Raw genomic sequence first — 22,295 nt, 5'->3', positions numbered from 1 at the left:
TGCCCTGTCACATCCAAGGAGGATTGGTTCCAAGACCCCTCTAGAGATACCAAAATCTACAGGTGCTCAAGTCCTTTTAAATAAAATGGAGCTATATTTGGATATAACATAATTTACATCTTTCTATATGTTTTAAAACATCTTTAGATTAAATATAATACATGGACAGAGAGATAACTGTAGACACACACACACACACACACACACACACACACACACACACACACACACACACACACACACACACACACACACACACACACACACACACACACACACACACACACACACACACACACACACACACACACACACACACACACTACATTAACATGGCAGATTATATGGCCAGAATCCACTAAACACTGTTAATTCTCTTTTTGTCGGTCATGGAGCTTGAACTTTGGGCCTAGAAGCTGTCCCTCAGCTCTTCAGCTCAAGGTTAGCGCTTTGCCACTTGAGCCACAGAGCCACTTCTTGTTTACCAGTGTTTAATTGGAGATAACAGTCTCATAAACTTTCCTGCCCAGGCTGGCTTTGAACCACAATCCTAAGATCTCAGCCTCCTGAGTAGCTAGAATTACAGGCGTGAGACATCAGCTGTTAATTCTTTAAACACGTAATTCTTAAATTCACTTTTATAAGCCTACTCTACTACTTGTAGAACTACTACATTAGTAAGACAAACATTTATGTCAACCTATGTGAAAATTATTTACATTGTTTTCCTATTTAATGCAAAAAAAGAATCAATATATCAAAACCTCAGGCTACAAATACTTAGGAGCTTCCAAATAATAATAATAAATCTTGATAAGATTAAAGAAAAAAAATAGAAAACTCATTAAGTTTGCTCACAATCTATGCACCCTAAAGCTAGAAATAAAACTAAATATATTACCATCAGAGGAATATCCAGTAAGACCTCCAAAAATGACTAGCACATAGCTGACATCAAGTTCCCTCATGATCTCGTAGGCTTTTTCTTCTGTGGATGCCATTGCCTAGAAAAATAAATAGACATTTCTCAAAGCACAATCTCAAATCCCATGTCCTCTCACAGAGGAGTATTTCCACTAGACTTTACATTATCAAATACTCTTAAGAATCCCTCCACCTTACCTGCCCTACTCGAGAAATATGGGTATTATTCCATGTATTATTGTCCACTAAAATTGTCCGATTTGCCATAGCTGTAATCTGGTAGCCATAATCCCACCATGACATGACTTTTGCATCCTGAAATAAAAATGAAAAAATGAACAACACTCTTCTAACTGCACCTAAAACTAACTGCAAGAGAAGTGGATGGGAATCTTTGATCTCATAGGAAGTAAGGCCGGGATAATCAATTTATTCACAAAGTTAGAAAGTTATTCACACCTTACAAGAAAATAATTTCTTTTTAAAGTGGAGGAGCTAAATTTGCTATTTTTGGACTTAGATCAGAACCAATTTTATCTGTATCTTCTTTTTCAATTTTCAAGTAGTTGTACAAGGGGTTTTAATTCAACATGTTAGTTTCTGAATAAAGAAAAAAAACTGACAGCTAATCCACCATTTATATATAGATAGAAAATTGCAGCACAATTCATACACTTTATATACATAAGTATAATAAAGTGAAAACTGTGTAGACTATATATTTTATTAAATAATCTTTAACAAAAATCTTTGTCATGAAAATGGAAGAGGAAAGAAAATTCACAAATATGATGGACAACTATTAAGATATTCTAAGTTTGGGGCTAACCACAGTTCAGTTGTAGAGGACCTGCCTAGTAAGTGCAGTCTTGGGTTCAGTCCCTGCACTACCAGATTTAAAGGATTCTTACTTTTGATGTTAAACAAATCTGACTCCAAAATACTATTCTCAATCCGTACTGTAACTGTAAGGAATCACGTCAGAGCTTCAAAGAGAACAACATTAAGGAAATAGAGTGTAGCTCAAAAAACAGAGCACCAGCCAGTGATAAGCAAAAAGCTGAGCAAGAGCCTCTAATTTAAAAGTAAATAAATAAAACAAACTACAGTATTAAAATAATGAAATATCTCTATGTAACTAAAAGCTTATTATAAAGCAAAACAAAACAAGTAGTCATCACACCTAGCAAGCACAAGACCTAGAGTTCAAACTCTAGTATCACCAAAAAAAAAAAAGTAATCATTAGGTAATAAATAAATGACTGCAAGCAACACTCTATGGCAGATAATCAAAACTATCTGACACAATTTGAGCTTGCTATAGTGACAAAGTCTAACCTATTCCAGTGTTTGCTCCTCCATGAGACGAGCCATTATATAAACTTAAACAATACAAAAAGAAAAAAATAATAAACTAATGAAAATATTTATGTATGTTCCCTTCTATTTTCTGATTTTCCTCTAAAAATATGTACTACTTATTATTTATTCTTTTTTTTTTTTTTTGGGTCGGGTCGTGGGGCCTGAACTCTGGGCCTGGGCGTTGTCCCTCAGCTCTTCAGCTCAAGACTAGCACTCTACCAGTTGAGCCACAGAGCCACTTCCGGCTTTTTTTTTTGCTTATGTGGTGCTGAGGAATCGAACCCAGGGCCTCAGGCATGCAAGGCAAGCGCTCTACCACTGAGCCATCTTCCCAGCCCCCTCATTTTATTTTTTTTGCCAGTCCTGGGGCTTGACCTCAGGGCCTGAGCTTACTGTCCCGGAGCTTATTTTGCTCAAAGCTACACTCTACCACTTGAGCAACAGCGCCATTTCTGGCCTTTATTGTTTATGTGGTACTGAGGAATATAACCCAGGGCTTCATGCATGCTAGGCTAGCACTCTACCACTAAATCATATTCCCAGCCTACATACTATTTATTTGTAACTTTTTCTTCTTTTTTTTTTTGGGGGGTCCGGTCATGGGGTCTGAATTGTGGGCCTGGGCGCTGTCCCTCAGCTCTTCAGCTCAAGGCTAGCATTCTACCACTTGAGCCACAGTGCCACTTCTGGCTTTTTTCTTTTTGCTTATGTGGTGCTGAGGAATCGAACCCAGGGCCTCAGGCATGCAAGGCAAGCGCTCTACCACTGAGCCACCTTCCCAGCCCAACTTTTTCTTCTTTTATAACTGAGATGGTTTCAGATGAAAACGATCATTACCAATGCAAATGTCTAAATACTTACTTCAGTAAGAATTGCTATTGAAGAAATCTCAAAATTGAAAGCTGGTTCTTTAAAGCTTATTCAAAACTAAGTGCCTAAAAACCAATTTCTCAGACTAAGGGTGCAGGTAGAATAGTAGTATCTGCCTAGTGAATATTAAGGCACTGAGTTCAAAATCATAGTAACAAATTACATACACACACAGTACTACCAAATAATAAGAAAATAAAATCTCAATTTTCTTTACCCATCTGAAAACTACATGATTCACTAGCATATCAAATGCCTCTCTTTTCATTCCTACCCACAAACCCTCTACTCCCAAATTTCACCTCTGGAGTATTGTGACGAAGCCAGTAATACGCTTCTCGGAAGTCATCAAAAATGATCCTACTGCCATCCCCACCACGGGCAGACAGTACAATGGAGGGAGAAGAGTAGGCCTCACTGGTCACCCAGGTTGAATGGAAAGTGTAGGTGATGAGAAAGAAAGCCATGACCAGTATCATCCCACTTGCCACCTAAAAAAGGAAGAATTGTGCAGTAAACCACACTAAATTTATACAACATAGAAGAGTCAATACCACAAACTGAATGAAACACAGTCAGCCAGAGACTATATCAGTTAACACCAATAACCACCTATGACAGTGCTCTATTTTACAACCCCCACACTAAACATATATGCACACATGCTCACACATTCACACAGTTTCCAAAGCTTGTTAAGTGTTGCGTAGTTCTCACTTCATTCTTAATGGGGTAAGTAGAATCCTGTTGCTTCTTGCTCTTCTTGTCTGGGCGACTTATGTCCAGATTCTTCATATATGTGGAAAGTACCTGGGAGACTCCAATACCAGAAAGAATGCACATAACAGGTGCCAACACTAGCATTAAACGCACCTAAAAGAGACAATAATCATGATCACTGTTCAACAAATTACAGATTTATCAATGGACTATGATGTCAAGTTAGTGTTTCAAACGTGATTTGTCTATGATGGTAGAAAATACTTAGTATGGCTATAACAGCATATATCTCTTAAAGTCTGTTGTGATCTAAATGTATACTTATGTACATGTGTCCAGAATAATGATACAAAGTATTATTTCTTGGCCATGTGTGGTGGCACATGCCTGTAATCTTAGCACATGGGAGGCTGAAGCAGAAAGATGTGAAAACTGAGCTGAATGTATTTATATAGAGAGTCTGCCCTGGGGTATAAAGTGATACTGTCTCAAAATAAAGTTTATTAATATATGTATATACATGTATGTGCACATGTACATATATATCATGTTTATATTTGTGGGAAGGAGGAATCGCTAGTGAGATAAAAAATTTTCATATGTGGTCCAAGCTAACCTTAAACTGGAGATCTCCTTACCTCTACCACCAAAGTGCTGGGATTAGGGATTACAGGAGTATTCTAACCTACCTGACTATAATGTATTTCTTCTCTTTTGTTGGTCATGGGGCCTAAACTCTGGGCCTGGGGGCTGTCCCTCAGCAATTCATTTCAAGGCTAGCACTCTACCACATTGAGCCACAGCTTTTTCTGCTGATGTAGTACTGAGGAAGCAAACCCAGGACCTTATACACGTAAGGCAAGCACTCTACCACTGAGCCACCTTCCCAGTCCTATTTCTATGTGGCTTAGAATCAAAATAATATGACTATCAAAATAATAAGACTATCTTGCTGCATTATATAAAGTCCCTCCTCGCTTAACAATCTAGCAATCTACTCCTAGGCCTTCAACAAAAATATTAAAAATCACCTCTTCCTCTAGGAGTACTGGCAAGAACTAGATGTTGAACTCAAGAACCTAGTGCTTGCTAGGCAGGAAGCCATGGCACTGAAGCATGCCTTCAACCCCTTTTTCCTTAGGTTGACTTTAAGTTATGATTCTCACCAGGTACCAGTGGCTCACACCTATACTCCTAGTTACTCACAAGGCTGAGATTTTAAAATCACAGTACAAAGCCAGTCAGAGCAGAGCCTCTTAGCTCCAATTAACCAACAAAAAGCCAGAGGCTGAGGCATAGCTCAAGTGATAGAGCACCAGCCATCATCAAAAATATCAAAAGCATAAGCCCTGAGTTCAAGCCCCAGTATCAACACAGAAAACAGCAGCAAGCAGCTTTACAAATCTTAAGTACTCATGGGGAAATACCTATATAATCATCCTTCTGGGCAGAAACAAATAAAAAAGCACCTCAGAGTAAGGGGTGGAAAGTTTTGCTAGGTCTGAGAACATTCCTCACCATTACAGCTGAAAAGTACATGCTGGTCACACCGTACATGATGATAAAAATCCGGGCATCAGACAAGTTGCTAAAGCAGTAATAGAGGCCAACTACAAAAGAGGAAAGGAGAGTAAGCAGCAAAGCCCAGTAGACCCTTGTAACCTCAAAGGAGCACTCTTACCATCAAGATACAATCCCAGCCCTACTAAAATTCTGTTTTTGTTTTTTTTGGGGTCAGTCCTGGAGCTTGAACTCAGGGCCTGGGCACTGTCCCTGAGGTTCTTTTGCTCAAGACTAGCACCTTACCACTTGAGCCACAGTGCCACTTCCAGCTTTTTCTCAGTATGAGTAATTTTTTTCTGTGGTACTAAGGAATCAAACTTAGGGCTTCATGCATGCTAGGTGAGCATTCCACCACTAAGCCACATCATCCACTTACTGGTTTTACATGATTCAGGTATATACTTTTTTCCCCTGTAAAGAATTGTAATAAGGGGCTCGGAATGTGGCTTAGTGGTAGAGTGCTTCCCTAGCATGCATGAAGTCCTGGGTTCAATTCCTCAGTACCACATAAACAGAAAAAGCTAGCAGTAGTATTGTGGCTCAAGTGGTAGAACACTAGCCTTGAGCAAAACAAGCTCAGGGACAGTGCCCAGGCTCTCAGTTCACGCCGCATGACTGAGGGGGGGAAAAATGTTAACAATGGCTAAAGATAGGTGGTGAAAATTTCTGTACTTTTTATCTTTTTCATTTTACTGAGTTTTTGTTATTTTCATAATATGCAATTACTTTCACAATAAAAATAAATCTACAGCGGGGCGCGGTGGCTCATGCCTATAATTTTAGTTACTGAAGAGGCTGAGATCTGAGGATCACAGTTCAAGCCAGCCAAGGCAGGAAAGTCTGTGAGACTCTCATCTCCAATAAACCAGTCAGAAAACCAGAAGTGGCACTGTCGCTCAAGTGGTAGAGTGCTAGCCTTGAGCTGAAGAGCTGGGGAACAGTGCCCAGGCCCAGAGTTCAGGCCCCACTACCAACAAAATAAATAAATAAATAAAAATAAATTTTAAAAAACTTACATTTTAACTTATAAACGTAAGTAAAGAGAAAATTGAAGTACTAAGATTGCTAGCATCTGTAACTTCAACTTCTATACTGCTTCAAACAAACAAACAAAAATATGCTTAGCCACCTTCTGTTCTGCACAGCAAGAGCAAGCAAACAAAAACAAGGATGACGGTAGTTGATATGTGTGGAATCAAAGGGTGATTCTTACATAGGAGGCCTCTTCAGAATGTAAGGGAAACCGACCTGGAAACATGAAGACAAGGAGCTGTAGATCAAAATAATAGGAGGACCAGGTTGTGGGCTGATGCTCAGACACAGAAGCAATGATGGGGATGTTGTTCTTAGCATAAGAAGGATCCAGCAGTGAGTAGAAACGCCCCGTCCAGGGAGATATTTTTCCTGGCAACCAAGAGACAATATATATTTCACACATATTTCCAATACAAGCATATTATCTTAACTAATCAGAACAGTCCATTTTAGTAAGATTCCCAGAAATCAAAAGAACCCGTTTGCTTCAACAGCAGCAATTCTTAGATTCACTCCTCCCCTTTTAAACTTGGGAGTACTTTTGTCAATAGCCAGAGAAGAATTGGAATGTATATACACTCAAAATAGAGGCAGAAAATTTTTCTGGAAGGTCTTTAGGCCTAATTTAATAAAATAAAGGCCAATTTTAGACATTAAGTGAAGTACATCCTCTAGACTTGCTCTAAATTAAGCAATACATCATTTCTACACAAAACCAGATTAACCTTTGAGAAGAGGAAGTAAGTAAAATAGAGAAGGAAAATGTGGCACCCAGGCCAAACTATAAGCAACCATGATCTAGTTCCTCCAGAATTAAACCACTGCAGTGACATAATGTACAACAAGGAATTTAGGATTTCTATAATCCAGTATGTAGGAAAGGGAAAAAATAAAATTATCAAGGTGAGATAGACATTTCACTGGGTATGATTTAAGAACAGCTCTAATATACATTGTTATATTGAATTTAAATCCTGGGTTGACAAGCCAATTAAGTATATTTTTACAAGAAGGATTTCAGCAATTGAAATAAAAAGAGAAATTGAAGGAAAACACTGAATTTCCTGTGGCCAGGATATATCTTGACTTCTTGAATTTATTTATTTATTTTTATTTATTTTTGTCTGTCGTGGGGCTTGAGTTCTGGGCCTGGACGCTGTCCCTCAGCTCTTCAGCTTAAGGCTAGCGCTCTACCACTTGAGCCAAAGCATCACTTCCAGCCTTTTCTGTTCATGTGGTGCTGAGGACTCGAACCCAGGGCTACATGCATGAAGGCAAGCACTCTACCACTGAGCCACCTTCCTATCCCCTTTTTAGTTTTTAAATTAATAAGTTTTTTTATTGTGAAACTACCGTACAGAGGGGTTACAATTACACGAGCAAGGTAATGAGTACATTTCTTATCAAGCATTGTTGCCTCCCTGCCCTCCCATCTCCCCCTCTTCGCCCCCCCCACCCCCTTCTTGAATTTATTCTATATCAATATCCAGTTTGTATTTAATACTAAAAGCTGTGATCATTCTCTACCTGTCAGCATCAGGAGAGCTCCAACAGTCAGTAGGACAAAGCCTACCAAAGAGATAACACTCCTGAAAAGAACTTCAAATTGCTGTGGATTCAACTTGCTACGCAGGTAATCCACAAAAGCATGGATCTGACAGAGACCAAAGACTCCAAAGGCTGCCATGTGTTCTGATGAAAGGACAGGCTGTAGAGGGGAAAAAATGCATTATGTATAGCAACACTTCAAGAAATAAACTATAATGAGTTTATCTCAGACCTGAATTATCCTGATCTAGTTCACACCAAGATGCCACATGAGCTCTGAGCTCCTTCAGGACGAATACAGACTACCTAGAGTACCCCCTAAAGCATAGCATATGCCACCATAATCATTATATCTTTGCCTTTCGGTCAGGTTATTCATTAGCGTAGACTACAATTTCCACCAAAGTCCATACACTGAATTCTTATTACTGAAGCACAATCTGATAGACCATTCACTACTCCATGTGTCATAGCACTTTGGATCTCTTCCAGCACTTCAACCAGATATTCTCCATCTCTAGTGGGAATTGTCACTGGAACTGGGAGTGTTACACCAGGTTACTAAGGCCACTACCCAGGTTTCTCACTGGGTAGCTCTGTGAAAGGGATCTACAATCTCTATTTCTAACAAGTTCCCAGACAATGCATGTCTGTAAACTACTTTGCAAACGACTATCCTGTAAGAACGGTTACAGACAGCTGTATGTATTTTCTTTTCTTTTCTTTTCTTTTTTGTCAGTTGTGGGGCTTGAACTCTGGGCCTAGGCGCTGTCCCTCAACTCTTTAGCTCAAGGCTAGCACTTTACCACTTAAGCAACAGTGCCACTTCCAGTTTTCTGGTAGTTTATTGGAGGTAAGAGTCTCACGGACTTTTCCTGCCCCAATGACTGAACCACAATCCTCAGATCTCAGCCTCCTGAGTAGCTAGGATTATAGGTATGAGCCACTGGCACCCAGCTAAGACTAACTTCTTTAAGAACTATGAAATGTTTTCACTCTCCACATTTCCCAGTGGTTAACAGCAATTACAAACAGCAAAGAAATAATTTATACAGTAAATCTCTGAATATTCTTTCATTAGAATTTTTAAATGAGATATCAAACACACCATGATTCTGACTTAACAGTTGTCTGCTTAAAAGATTTGTGCTCTGATTCCTGAAGAACTTCCACAAGAGGCCCCACTAAGAAAATCAGGATTAGCGGGGCACTGGTAGCTCAAGTTTGTAATCCTAGCTACTCAGGAGGCTGAGATCTGAGGATCATGGTTCAAAGCCAGCCTGAGCAGTAAAGTCCGTTAGACTCTAATCTCCAATAAAACACACAGAAAACCGGAAGTGGCGCTGTGGCTCAAGCGGTAGAGCGCTTGCTTTGAGCTGAAGAGAGCGGGGACAGCACCCAGGCCCAGAGTTCAAGCCCCACGACCCACCAAAAAAAAAAGAAAAGAAAAGAAAAGAAAATCAGTATTAACTGTCATTAAATGGCATCCTTAGCATTGAAAAGGACTAGAAATTATAATAATTTTTGTAAAATATAATTTTGTTAAATTATCAACTCAGCTCAATAACAACTCCTGAGTAACAGGGACAAGAAGTGTGCGCCACCACATCCCACGAAAACATCCTCCCCATCCCTATAACCTTTTAGGTAAGAGGCATAAATTCAAACATCTTCAAGCAAATAATAACATGTCCCCGAAGCAGGTTTTAACAACCAATGATTCTATTGCTGTTTTTGTTGACATAAGCAGTCCAGGATCAAAGACTTGAGTCATTCTTCTAAACAGAATCTAAGATAAATTAATCTAGTCAGAGCAGAAACGGAAAACACTAGTCAGTCTAGGGCTCACCTGAAAACCCACAAAGGAGATCTGCATGGAAAGAATGGTGCCCAGGCAGTAAACAGTGCAGTAGGCCACATAGATACGATGGGAGAAACGGCCTGTTAGCATAAGCACCAGGACATGGAGAGGGATCAAGTTTATCAGGAACACATAGCCTCCCCATGAAGAGACCTATGAGAGGAAAGAAAAAAAAAAAAATCATATATTATACATATACATATATATACTTATTTATTTATTTAGTGGCAAATTAATTGCCTAACATACATGAGATCTTGGGCTCCAGGAAAAAATTTTTTAAAAAGACTTGGGGAAGGGAGGGAATGCACACACAAATATAGTTACCATGTAGAAATATGCAAGGGCACACTTGGCAGCCCAGTAGATGGAGCCAGTCTTCACTGCCTTTATCCACATGTAATAGGTGAGTAGCATACAAAAGATGGCAATCCCTGCCAGGGAGAAAAAGAAAAAAAAAAAAAAACACTAAAATTAAGAGACCATGCTAGTATAATAGTTAATAACACTATTCTGGAACAGACTGCCTGGATATGTATCTCAGCTCAGCTCTACTATCCAGTAAAAGTATAATTTTACAACCCATTGTCTCAGTTTCCCGTGGAAGGTCTAACAGTACTGCTTCATAAAACCACTGCGGAGACAACTGTAATTAGTTTACATGAAGCAGTTAGAACACTACCTAGCATGCAGTAATAAGCATTCAGCCAGACATGATCATTTCCAGGCATTAGATTTCCTGCTAAGTCCTATGTACATCACACGCTATCGGGTACCATCTCACCTATAGATGTTAACAAAAGCTGGCCCATAGTCTCTGGTTGTTACTCTTCTTAAATAGTTACCTAGTGATGTTCCAAACCTAGGACCCACCTCAACTCAACCACTTCCAAAATGCCTTCCTTGATCAAAACTGCTCTCCTTATGCTGTATTTCCAAAGTACTCTGATGACAATTCTATCATGATAACACAGCAATAATTGCCTTTCACTGAAGGAAGGGAAGGGTTGTTTGGGGGGGGGGGGATTTCTTTGTTTTTACCAGGAAGTGGTAGGTGAATTGGGACATCTTTGTCCCATACTGGCCTTGAAATTATCGTCCTTCTGACTACCCTCCAAGATTCTGAGATTACAGATATACAACTTTGGAACTACCTTTATAAAGTCTACTTTTATATCCCATAATAGAATATGTGCAATGTAAATTGTATTTACTAGCTATCCCTTCAACTTCTTAATTATGAACCAAAATAATTTTATCTATGGTACTTTTCTCAATAATATTCACAAATATACGTTGAACTGAAAATAAAGCATAATGGCTTGGGGGAAAAGACTGGGAGGCCCAATTTCAAGGGAAGCCCAGACAAAAAATTTGCCAGATCCCATCTCAACCAATTGGGTATTAATTATAGAGCACACCTGTGGTCTCAGCCACACAGGAGTAGGGAAATAGGATATCAGGCCAAGGCCAGCCATAGCAGTAATATAAACCTACTTACTTAAAATAACTAAACATCAGGGTACATTGCACTTACAAATGGATTTGTTGACTGGCAATCCCTTTATATACTACTTAAAGATGATAAAAATTTAACTAAAAGAAATAAAATAGCTAAACTGCAGGTTACCAGTGGCTCACATCTATGATCCTACCTACTCAGAAAGCTAAGATTTGACAATCACAGTTTTGAAGCCAGTCCAGACAGAAAAATCCTCAGGATTCTTATCTCCAATTAACAAGCAAAAAACACAGAACTGGAGATGTGGCTCAAATGGTATAGTACCAGTAGTCAGGAAAAAAAAAGAGTTAGGACTCAAGAGTAGAGCACCTGTTGAGAAGTTCAAGGTTAAGATCAAGCCCCAGTACCACAAAATAAGTGAAATATAAAAATACCAATAAAAGTAATAACTTTAAAGGTATTTATATTCCTTATTTAGGAAATTTTTCTTTTATAGTTTTATATTTTAAGAGTAATAGTATTTATATTCAGTGCCTTGTGCTTGCTAATAAGGCACTCTACCATTTAAACTACACCCAAATCCCTTATATAGGAAAATAAAGCAAATGATGAGCCTTACTCTTAACTCTAGAGATGAAATAAAAGCTTTTAAGGAAAGTTCTCACAGATAGGTACTAGAGCACTAGTGGCAAGTGTCTGTAATCCTAACTACTCAGAAGTCTAAGATCTGAGGATCACAGTTCAAAGCCAGCCAGGCAGACAAATCTGGGAGATTCATCACCAATTATCCAGCAAAAGGTCAAAAGTGAAGTGTGGCTCAAGTGTCAGAGATCCAGCATTCAGTGAAAAAGCTAAGAGCAAAAGGCTCGAGTTCAAGTGTCATCCAGTATTAGCAAATACATAAAATTCTCACTACCTTTTTAGAAGAGATGACAGAAGGCGAACAGAAGTTCTCTGAGAACTTTTCCTGCCCATTTCTAGTCTACTCATCAGATACCATTTTTATTATTGCTAAGGATTATTATTATTATTGCCAGATACTACTGCACTTCATGAAGTTCTGTTAGATAATAAACAGATTTCCTTCAGCAATTAAAATCTTACCTTCATTATCATATGATCCAGCTACAGATCGAGAAATATACCCAGGAACTACAGCAATCATGGCGGCAGCAAGAAGCCCAGCCCCTGCATCCTGTAAGAAAAGAGAAATACTAAGGAGTTAACTCCAACACACCTCTCAAAGAACAGAATGAATACCTCCTAGTTCAATCTGTTTACTCCTAGTCTGTTTAATAATGGGCCCAGAGGAAGTCCAACAACTTCCCAAGTAGATGTGAGAAATGCTCACAGAAAAAAAAGCTGGAGCTGGGCGCCGGTGGCTCACGCCTGTAATCCTAGCTACTGAGGAGACTGAGATCTGAGGATCACGGTTCAAAGCCAGCCCGGGCAGGAAAATCTGTGAAACTCTTATCTCCAATAAACCACCAGAAAACCAAAAGTGGCACTATGGCTCAAACAGTAGAGCACTCGCCTTGAGCTGAAGAGTGCAGGGACAGTGCCCAAGCCCAGAGTTCAAGCCCCATGACGACAAAAAAAAAAAAAAAAAAAAAAAGTTGGAAATTTCACAATCAAGTTCCCATCATGACACTCAATCACTAAATTTAAACTAAGTACACGCACACTTGAGACAGACTAATAATGTGAGCTTATGGGAATGGGGGTGTATGCCCACAATCCTAGCAGGCTAATGCATAAATCCAAGGCCAAGCTGAACTACATCCTAAGATCCTGTCTGAAACAAAGAGACACACAGATACAAAGATACAGAGATAGATACACACACACACACACACACACACACACACACACACACACACACACACACACACACACACACACACACACACACACACACACACACACACACACACACACACACACACACACACACACACACACACACAGCTGAAAACATCAGTTTGCCCCAGAATGGGTTGTCTGCAAAAATCCCCAGGCTTATCAGTCCTTCCCTTTAACACTGATATACAGCACACAAACATCAGTCACCAGCAAAGCCTCTAAAAATGCAACATATCAAAGGAAGAAAGTAATTAGTATCTAAGTTAAAAAGCTAAAAAAGACAGCTGGGCATAGTAGCAAAAGCTTGTAATGGCAGTACTCAAGAGGCTAAGGTAGGAAGATTTTAAGTTCAAAGACATATATCCCTTGAGTTCAAGGGATATAAAGCAAGACTCTATTTCACTTGGACTGAAGATGCTAAGAGCTTAAGTCATCTTTTAGCTCAGCAAAGAAACAAAATATAACCCAGACTTATTAGGTAGGCACTTGGTAGGCTGAGGCCAACCAGGGCTTTATGGCAAGTGCCAGACCAACTAGGCTGCATAATGAGACTCTGCCCACTCTACCTCACACACACAAAGACTTGTCTACTGATAAGAGTTAAATTTAGGACAAGAGCAGCAAAAGGACAAAAAATTTTCCAAATTAAACAAATTTCCTAAACACTCCTACTAGTTGGTCTTGTCTCCTGTATTTCCCTAACACCATAGCCAAAGATCAAAATAGACTTCAGGAAACCAGGATCAGCAAACCTGGGTGGGAAAAAGCATTGTCAAGTAGATTACAATAAGTGGCTTAGGAATTCTGAATAAATGTTTTTAAAAAAATGAATAGAGGGGCTGGGAAGGTGGCTCAGTGGTAGAGTGCTTGCCTTGCATGCATGAGGCCCTGGGTTCGATTCCTCAGCACCACATAAGCAAAAAGAAAAAAGTAGCCGGGCGCTGGTGGCTCACGCCTGTAATCCTAGCTACTCAGGAGGCTGAGATCTGAGGATCGCGGTTCAAAGCCAGCCCGGGCAGGAGAGACCGTGAGACTCCTATCTCCAATAAACCACTAGAAAACCGGAAGTGGCGCTGTAGCTCAAGTGGTAGAGCGCTCGCCTTGAGCTGAAGAGCTGAGGGACAGCGCCCAGGCCCAGAGTTCAAGCCCACGACCGACAAAAAAAAAAAAAAAGAAAAGAAAAAAGTCAGAAGTGGCGCTGTGGCTCAAGTGGTAGAGCGCTAGTCTTGAGCTGAAGAGCTGAGGGACAGCGCCCAGGCCCAGAGTTCAGGCCCCACGACTAGACCCCCCCCCCCAAAAAAAAAGAATAGATAGCCAGCACCAGTGGCTCACACCTGTAATCCTAGCTATCCAGGAAGCTGAGATCTGAGGATCACGGTTCAAAGCCAGCTGGAGCAGGAAAGTCGGTAACACTCTTACGTCCAATTAACCACCAGAAAACCGGAAGTGGTGTTATGGCTCAAGTAGTAGAGCACTGGCCTTGAGCTGAAGAGCTGAGGGACAGTGCCCAGGCCCAAAGTTCAAGCCTTATGACCAAAAACAAACAACAACAACAACAACAAAAAACCCCACATAATTGTTAAGTGATTCTTTTCTGTAGAAATAACTAACCACTTTGGAAAGCTTCATACAGGGTTTTTCCCCTTTTCCTTATATAGTGAGGGCTTCAAAATCTAAACCTTTTATTTTTAATTTTAAATGTTTGTTTCTTTATAAAGAAATTAACATTTTATTTCCAAATGCCTTTCATAAAGGAAAACAGTGGCTAATGATTTAAAAAAAAAAAAAGCATACCTTCTAGGTGGAGAATGCAGAATTAATTCAGCCCAATAGGTGCTGTCATTAGCCTGTCTCCCTGCCCTTCTAAGCTTCTCAGTCCCCCATCCTCCAGCATCTACTAGCAAAGTTCAATGACACATTCCCAAGCTTCTTGTCACCCCAAAGACTTCACCTTGAGTTCTTTGGTAAGGTGGTATGTGACAATGGTGGTAAAGGAGGAGAAAAGAGGAGCCAGGAACACACACACATTCCGGATGTCAATAGTGATGTGGAAAAAATGGAGCACATGGTAGATTGCAGCAGATGTGATCATTAGGCCTATAATAGGAAGAAGAAAGGCATTAGATTGTCCCAGTAAGATGAAGAACTTGAGATAAAGGGCCAATTCAAATATTGATAAGAGTGACTACAAGGTCTTGACAAATGACCAGAAAAATACTAACACAACAAATGTAGTCAGTAGTCTTCTAATCATCTCTCCTGCAAATTTAATCATAAGTCCAGAATACATGAAAAACCACCCACTCTCCAGTCCATAAGATATTCTTTGGAAATCTATAATCAGGATAAAATTACTAGTGTTACAAAATGAAACTATTAAAAATAAACTAGTCTGTGTCATTTAAATACTATATTTACTTTTTATTAATCTTTTTCTCCTCACCTGGATATATTGTTCCTCCAATAATTCGTCCCAATGGATACCAGGCCCTGTCATCAAACCAGTTATGGAATTTGTAAAACCCCTCCTCAGCCAGGAACCGAGTAGTCCGGTAATTAAAATACCTAGAGGAAGAAAAAAAGAAACTGTCTCCTCTTCTTCCTATTTACTTTTACTAATGTGTAGAGAATATTGCTCCTCATTGAGAAACTTACCATTACTTGAATAAAAGTACATTTGGCACCAAAAATTATCTCTTTGGTTAGGACATTAACATTAATCTCCTACTTATTTCTACTTTGTGTCTGTCTCAATGAATACATTGTTTTTCTCATAAGGAAGTGAGTAACATCTTAATATTGCCAGAAAGCATTTAAGTATAATATCTGACCAGGCTGGGATGTGGCAGGAAAAAGAACCAATAAAAAAAATTCAAAGAATCAAAAGATAAGACCACTGAAATGTAGACTCTAGTGGATTTTGGATCTCTTCAAGTGACAGAAACACATTCTTTTTTAAATTCTGTACTACATACAAGAACACATGGATTACACTAAGTACTGAACATCTTCACAATACTGGTATAAAACCATATGCAGAATGGAAAAAATTTCAACCCACACTGTAACAAAAACTTAGTGAGTCTTAAAACTTTTAACAAGGCCTGCTCCTATTATTTCAAATAATCCACCTACATTGTAGCATAAAATTATAGATTACACAAAAAAATACTTGACATGAAATGCTTAGAGCTATTGTTCTAGATATAAGCAATATAAGTCTTTTTTGGTTTCTCATTTAAAAAGAAATGGGGTGTGGAGGGGTGGGGGTCAGAGGCAAAAATAAAGCATTAAATAAATGGGTGTCAAACTACAATGGTTTAATTAGCTCAGCTTTTCATAACTAACCATCCTCTCTGCCTGCCTCCCTAACCCTATTTTCTCCTTGGTCAGTCAAGTTTTGGTAGCCTAAGTAAGGAGAAGCAGCAGATGGCAGCAATCTCAACTCATCACAGATGAGTGTTATTTTGAGAACTGTCAGAGAGACAGAAGGGATGAGGAAAAAGGGCAATCAACATGTGAAAGAATGTGTCCTACCAGTACAAGGCACAGTGAGACAAAGGAAGGTCTGACTGGGTTTATGCTTTGGGGCCCATTTCCTATTCTGCAAAAAGAAGACAAGTCACATAATCTCTATGGTCCCTTCCAGATCTATGATTACACAACGGATACCTTTGGTTTTGCTAACAATTCATCTCAGTATTTCTCTATGTAAAGTCTAAGAAAGAATTCCTAAAGAGTCTGATCAAAAATAAAAGGGGGGGAGGGAGATTGGGATTGTGGATCAAATGGTAGTGCACTTGCCACAGTATGCATGAAGCCATTGGTTCAATGAAAAAGGGAAGAAGAAATATAGATAAGCAAAGGAGAGACAGAATGGTAAGAAAGCAGAAAAGAAGTAGGGAAGAGAAAGGAAAGGAGAGAAGGGGAGGAAGGGAAGAAGGAAGGGAAGAAAAGAATTTGTGTAATACCTCAAAATCCTTTAAAATATGTACGTAAGGAAGTGGCCCTGTAGCTTAAGTGGTACAGCACTCGCCTTGAGCTGAAGAGCTGAGGGACAGCGCCCAGGCCCAGAGTTCAAGCCCCATGACCAAAAAAAAAAAAAAAAGAGTAACTTAAAATATGTTCATAAAGCCAGGCATTAGTGGCTCATGCCTATCATCATAGCTATTCAGGAGGCTGAGATCTGAAGATCACTGTTGAAGCCAGAACAAGCAGCAAAGTCTGTGAGACTCATTATCTCTAATAAACCACTCAGAAAAAGCTAGAAGTGGTGCTGTAGCTCAAGTGGTAGACTGCTAGCCTTGAGGAAAAGAATCTCAGTAACAGTAACATCACCTAAGCCCTGAGTTCAAGCCCAAGACCCGTATGTGTGCACATATGCACACATATCTACATAGCAATAAATTAACATATTAGTTGCTTATCTTAAACTTTTCAGCAAATGCTCTACAAATGTACAGGTTTTTTTGTTTGTACTACTGGGATTTGAACTTAGGACCTCACACTTGCTAGCTAGGCAAGCACTTTAATACTTGAGCCACACATCCACCCAAATAAGCTTTTTTAAAATAGCTAACTGTAACCCCTCCATAAATCACCTTTATAATAATAAAAAATTTAAGCTAAATAAACCTTTTATATTTCTAAGTGCAAATGTACAAAATCAAATAGGCTACTTTTGTAATAAATGGGCTAGATGCAGTGGCTCATGCCTGTAATCCCAGCTATTGTGGAGACAGAGATTGGGAGGATCATATTCAAAATCAGCTGAGACATAGTTACAAGACTCCAACACAACAACAACAAAATGCTACATGATTCAAGCCTGTCACCTCAGCTACCCGGGAGGAATACATAGGAAGACCTAGGTCCAGGCCAACCAGACAAAAGAAATGCAAGACCCTATGTGAAAAAGTAAGCATAAAGAGCCGTGGTCATAGCTCAAGTGGTAGAATGCCTGCCTAGCAAGAACAAACCCTTAAATTCAAACTATAGGATGATCAAAAACATAAAAAGACATAGAATAATGATCTATGATTCTGGGAAAGGAAGAGTGATAATTTGAGATTGAGTAGAACACATTGTATTTATGACTAGAAATGTCAAAATGAAATTCTATCATCATCCTCCTATAACTTATATATACCTGTAATATATGCCTGTAATCCTAGCTACTCAGGAGGCTGAGATCTGAGGATTGCAGTTCAAAGCCAGCCCAGGCAGAAAAAGTCTATGAGACTCTTGTCTCCAATAAACCACCAGAAAAAAAACAGAAGTGGTGCTGTGGCTCCAGTGGCAGAGCGCTGGCCTTGAGCTGAAGAGCTGATGGACAGCGCCCAGGCCCAGAGTTCAAGCCCTATGACCCACAAAGACAAAAACAAAAACAAAAACACCTCCTGAAACTCTTCCTAAGCCTCAACTTTAGGCAATATAATATAGCGAAATCAGCCCTGAAGTTAAGACATTATGTTCCAATCTTGGAATGTATATAACAACTCCTGAATCTCTTCATTAGTAAAAAGAGCTAATAGTAAATATATCTCACACAGTTGCTGCAAGGATTTAGAAGTCATCTGTAAAATAGTGCTTGGAACAAACTGAATGCTTAGCAAATGTTAGTTATTAATATTGAGGGTCTGTATCATTTTTAATCTAATAAACAAAATCCTTAACCAAACTAGTTTTTTTTTTTTTTTCCTTATTTATGACAAGGTTTCACTAGTTAGCCATAGTTAATCTCCACAATCCTCCTGACTCCAATTCTGCAATGCTGGTAGAACAGGAGCATACTACCACACCCAGCTCTTAGTTTTAGTATTTCATACCACCTTAGGATTTAATAAGCTAAATTTCTATTAAATAAATGATTAAATCAAATTTTTTAAAGTCCTAATCTCTAGTTCATGACACTGTAATTCCCTTTAGAGCCCTAAATATACTCCTTTTTCCCTCAATCTGCAACATTACTCTTGACCAAAGAGACGCCAGGCTTCTCTTAGTCTAGCCAGAACTTAAGTGATAGGCAGGCATAACAACAATGTCCATCACATTTTCTGAGTTCACAGGACTCATCTGTTCAATTCCACCAAAGAGGATATAATCATCTCCTTTGGAAATCTCACAGGGCTTTCATAATGTACTGAAAATACATTATCACTGAGAATTGACTGGAAATTGCATCTGAAACCCATGAACTTAAATAACTCCCAAAGGAAAATACAGCAAATCCTTGGTACCCAGGGGCATCCAGTTCCAAGGAGACTGCTACTAAGGTAAGAAATTTGAATGCTCAGGCTATGTAAAATTCAATACTGTACTACAGATGTTTGATTCCTTTTTCCTATACCACTACCCAACTTCAACTTCCACTAAAATCATTCAGCCTTTCAGCAAACCTAAAACATTCACTTTGTCTCTTAAAACACATTATGTGTTTGGCTCAGGAAGATTATCCTAACTTTCACCTTGCTTTTTAGGAAGCAGTTGATTTGGGGAAGGTATAGTTTGACAAAATTAAGGACAAAGAACACTCGGCAGAAGACATACAATTTAAAATTGGTAACAGAACTAAGAGTTTGTTTACATCAACTGAGTTTTAAAAAATATTCTTGAGAAACTATTTTTTCTTACGGAATTGTTAACTCATTTGAACAACTACTTTAATAATAGTAATAATAATTTTTTTAAACAAAGCCAGGCACTGGTGGCTCATGCCTGTAATCCTAACTACTAAGGAGACACAGTTCGAAGCCAGTTTAGGCAAGAAAAGTCCATGAGTCTCTTATCCTCATTAACCACAAAATACCAGAGGTGGAGCTTCCAGCTCAAGTGGTAAAGCATTAACCCTGAGCAAAAGACCTCCAGGATGGTCTCCATACCCTGAGTTCAAGCCCCGTACCAGCACACACACGCAATAGCAAAAAAATAGCAAAGCTTTTTCTTTTTTTTTTTTTGGGGGGGGGGCCAGTTGTGGGGCCTGAACTCTGGGCCTGGGCGCTGTCCCTCAGCTTTTCAGCTCAAGGCTGGTGCTCTACCACTTGAGCCACAGCACCACTTCTGGCTTTTTTCTTTTTGCTTATGTGGTGCTGAGGAATCGAACCCAGGGCCTCATGCATGCAAGGCAAGCGCTCTACCACTGAGCCACCTTCCCAGCCCCATAGCAAAGCTTTTTTTAAAACTACATTTGCTCAAAGACACATGAAATAAATCCAGAAATAAGGTAAGCTTACTCTAATACTAGTTCAAGCAAAGATACTCACGGATCAAACTCATGGATAACACTTTCAAATCTCAGGACAGCAAAGAGACGAGTGGAGAAAGCTACAAAAACCAGAGAACAAATATTTTAGTGATAATGTGCCATGAAAGAAGAAGAAGAAGATCAGTAAATAGCCTTATAGAGAAAATGAATTCTCTAACACAGGGATCTAGGAAATACTGAATAAAATCTTTATCTAGCTCCCTAACATACTGGAAACAAAGTCACACTATGGCATCTATATTTCCAACTAAACAGCACATACACAGAACTATAACACTACATTTACTTACACTATATTGAGCTTAGATTATCTTCTACATAGATGGAACATATACAAATTAACCATACTCTTAGACCAAACTAAAAGGTATGTCAAACTCATGAAGAGCTAGAAAATCTAAAAACAAAAAAAAAAAAAAAATAGCAAATTCTCAAGAGAATTTCAAAAATACTAAGGTTTAAAAAAAAGTCACTGAGATAAGTACTAAGTAGAATTGTCCTTTATAAAATTTAGTATCCAATGGTCCTCATTTCTCTTTTGGTCCTATGAGGAAAACAGAACTGGTATAGTACACTTCCCATTTTCTGACCAGCCTTGATTCTTACATGCTTTTGTGTCTTTTATTTTGCCTTCACAAAACTACAGTAACGAATAGCAACCTGCCAAAACAAGGCATTTTAAGAAAAGCATTTTCAATTCTTTTCAAGGTTTTTTTCTTTCCTTCCCCAGAGGAAGAGGTCCATGTGAATACTCACATAACACAGCAGCCATCGACAGAATGAGAAGTTTTAGAAGTGTGTCCTGCTTCTCATAGGACAACCGTAAAAATCCAAGTTTAGTCATCTTGACATCAATGGGTTGCACCAGATAATACTTAAATAACTAAAATACAAAAGTCAAGACCATATGATATTGAATACCCTCAATTTACTTAACTTCAATCTTTCTTTTTCTTTATTCTTTTTTTTTTTTGTCAGTCGTGGGGCTTGAACTCTGGGCTTGGGTGCTGTCCCTCAGCTCTTCAGCTCAAGGCAAGCACTCTACCACTGGAGCCACAGTGCCACTTCCAGTTTTCTAGTGGTTTTGTGGAGATAGGAGCCTCATGGACTTCCATGCCCGGGCTGGCTTTGAACCATGATCCTCAGATCTCAGCCTCCTGAGTAGCTAGGATTACAGGCCTGAGCCACCGGTGCCTGGCAACTTCAATCTTTTATGATGAGAAAGAATCTTAATATACATAAGTTAATGAAAACACTAGGGTAATACCAAGACCCAAGCTTTGCCTGAGGTAAAGCAAGGAAGCAGACAATCATGTCTACAAGGCAGATCTAAAACAGAGTAACCAAAAGTTAATACCAAACTGGTTACCATGCTGTAACCCATTACCTGGGAGACTAATGCAGGAAGATTACAAATTCTAGGTCAGCCTGGTCATCTTGGTGAGACCATGACTCAAAATAAAAATTTTACAAAGGGGCTGAAGAAGTCAGATGCCAGTGGTTCAGGAGGCTGAGAAATGAAGAAACAGGTACAAAAGCCAGCCCAGGCAGACAAATCCAAGACTCTTTAATACAATTAACCAGCAAAAAGCTGAAATTGTAGGTGTGGTTCAAGTGTGGAGCTCCAGCAAAAAGAAAAGAAGCAAAGTGAGAGTTCAAGGCCGTGAGTTCAAGCCTTAGTACTGGCACAAAACAGGGGACAAAGCAATAGAGCTTAGCAGTAGAGCACTCGTTTAGTTTACAAGAAGCATTTAGTTCCACCTCCCAGTACCACATTTTAAAAAACAAAAATTATAATTCTATTTCCCATTCATTCCTTCACA

The 22,295-nt window shown here is 39.2% G+C and overlaps 1 protein-coding gene and 1 non-coding gene across 3 annotated transcripts in view; one reads left to right on the top strand and one right to left on the bottom strand.

Moving 5' to 3' along the window:
• The window catches only part of LOC138838851 (dolichyl-diphosphooligosaccharide--protein glycosyltransferase subunit STT3A), a 29,326-nt gene that overhangs the window by 4,542 nt on the left and 2,489 nt on the right, over positions 1–22,295 (bottom strand). For both annotated transcript variants that reach the window (XM_070038249.1, XM_070038250.1), the window contains exons 2-15: positions 21,229–21,355; positions 20,471–20,531; positions 15,652–15,773; positions 15,160–15,305; positions 12,450–12,540; positions 10,211–10,317; positions 9,872–10,036; positions 8,002–8,182; positions 6,688–6,843; positions 5,395–5,486; positions 3,874–4,029; positions 3,459–3,647; positions 1,123–1,239; positions 902–1,004 (exon numbers count right to left, since the gene is read on the bottom strand). In XM_070038249.1, coding sequence (XP_069894350.1) covers positions 902–1,004; positions 1,123–1,239; positions 3,459–3,647; positions 3,874–4,029; positions 5,395–5,486; positions 6,688–6,843; positions 8,002–8,182; positions 9,872–10,036; positions 10,211–10,317; positions 12,450–12,540; positions 15,160–15,305; positions 15,652–15,773; positions 20,471–20,531; positions 21,229–21,316 — 1,774 coding nt within the window. In that variant the 5' untranslated portion in view covers positions 21,317–21,355. The remainder of the gene's footprint in view (positions 1–901; positions 1,005–1,122; positions 1,240–3,458; positions 3,648–3,873; positions 4,030–5,394; positions 5,487–6,687; positions 6,844–8,001; positions 8,183–9,871; positions 10,037–10,210; positions 10,318–12,449; positions 12,541–15,159; positions 15,306–15,651; positions 15,774–20,470; positions 20,532–21,228; positions 21,356–22,295) is intronic.
• LOC138839025 (small nucleolar RNA SNORA28) lies at positions 2,191–2,316 on the top strand. Its single transcript, XR_011375809.1, has one exon. It is a non-coding gene; the product is annotated as a small nucleolar RNA SNORA28 (small nucleolar RNA).

This window comes from Dipodomys merriami, unplaced genomic scaffold (assembly GCF_024711535.1).
Source record: "Dipodomys merriami isolate MVZ:Mamm:240054 unplaced genomic scaffold, mDipMer1.0.p SCAF_29, whole genome shotgun sequence".
In the NCBI taxonomy this organism is placed as follows: domain Eukaryota; kingdom Metazoa; phylum Chordata; class Mammalia; order Rodentia; family Heteromyidae; genus Dipodomys; species Dipodomys merriami.
The sequence above is the reverse complement of the archived record's forward strand: the minus strand, read 5'-3'. Positions and strand labels throughout refer to the sequence as shown.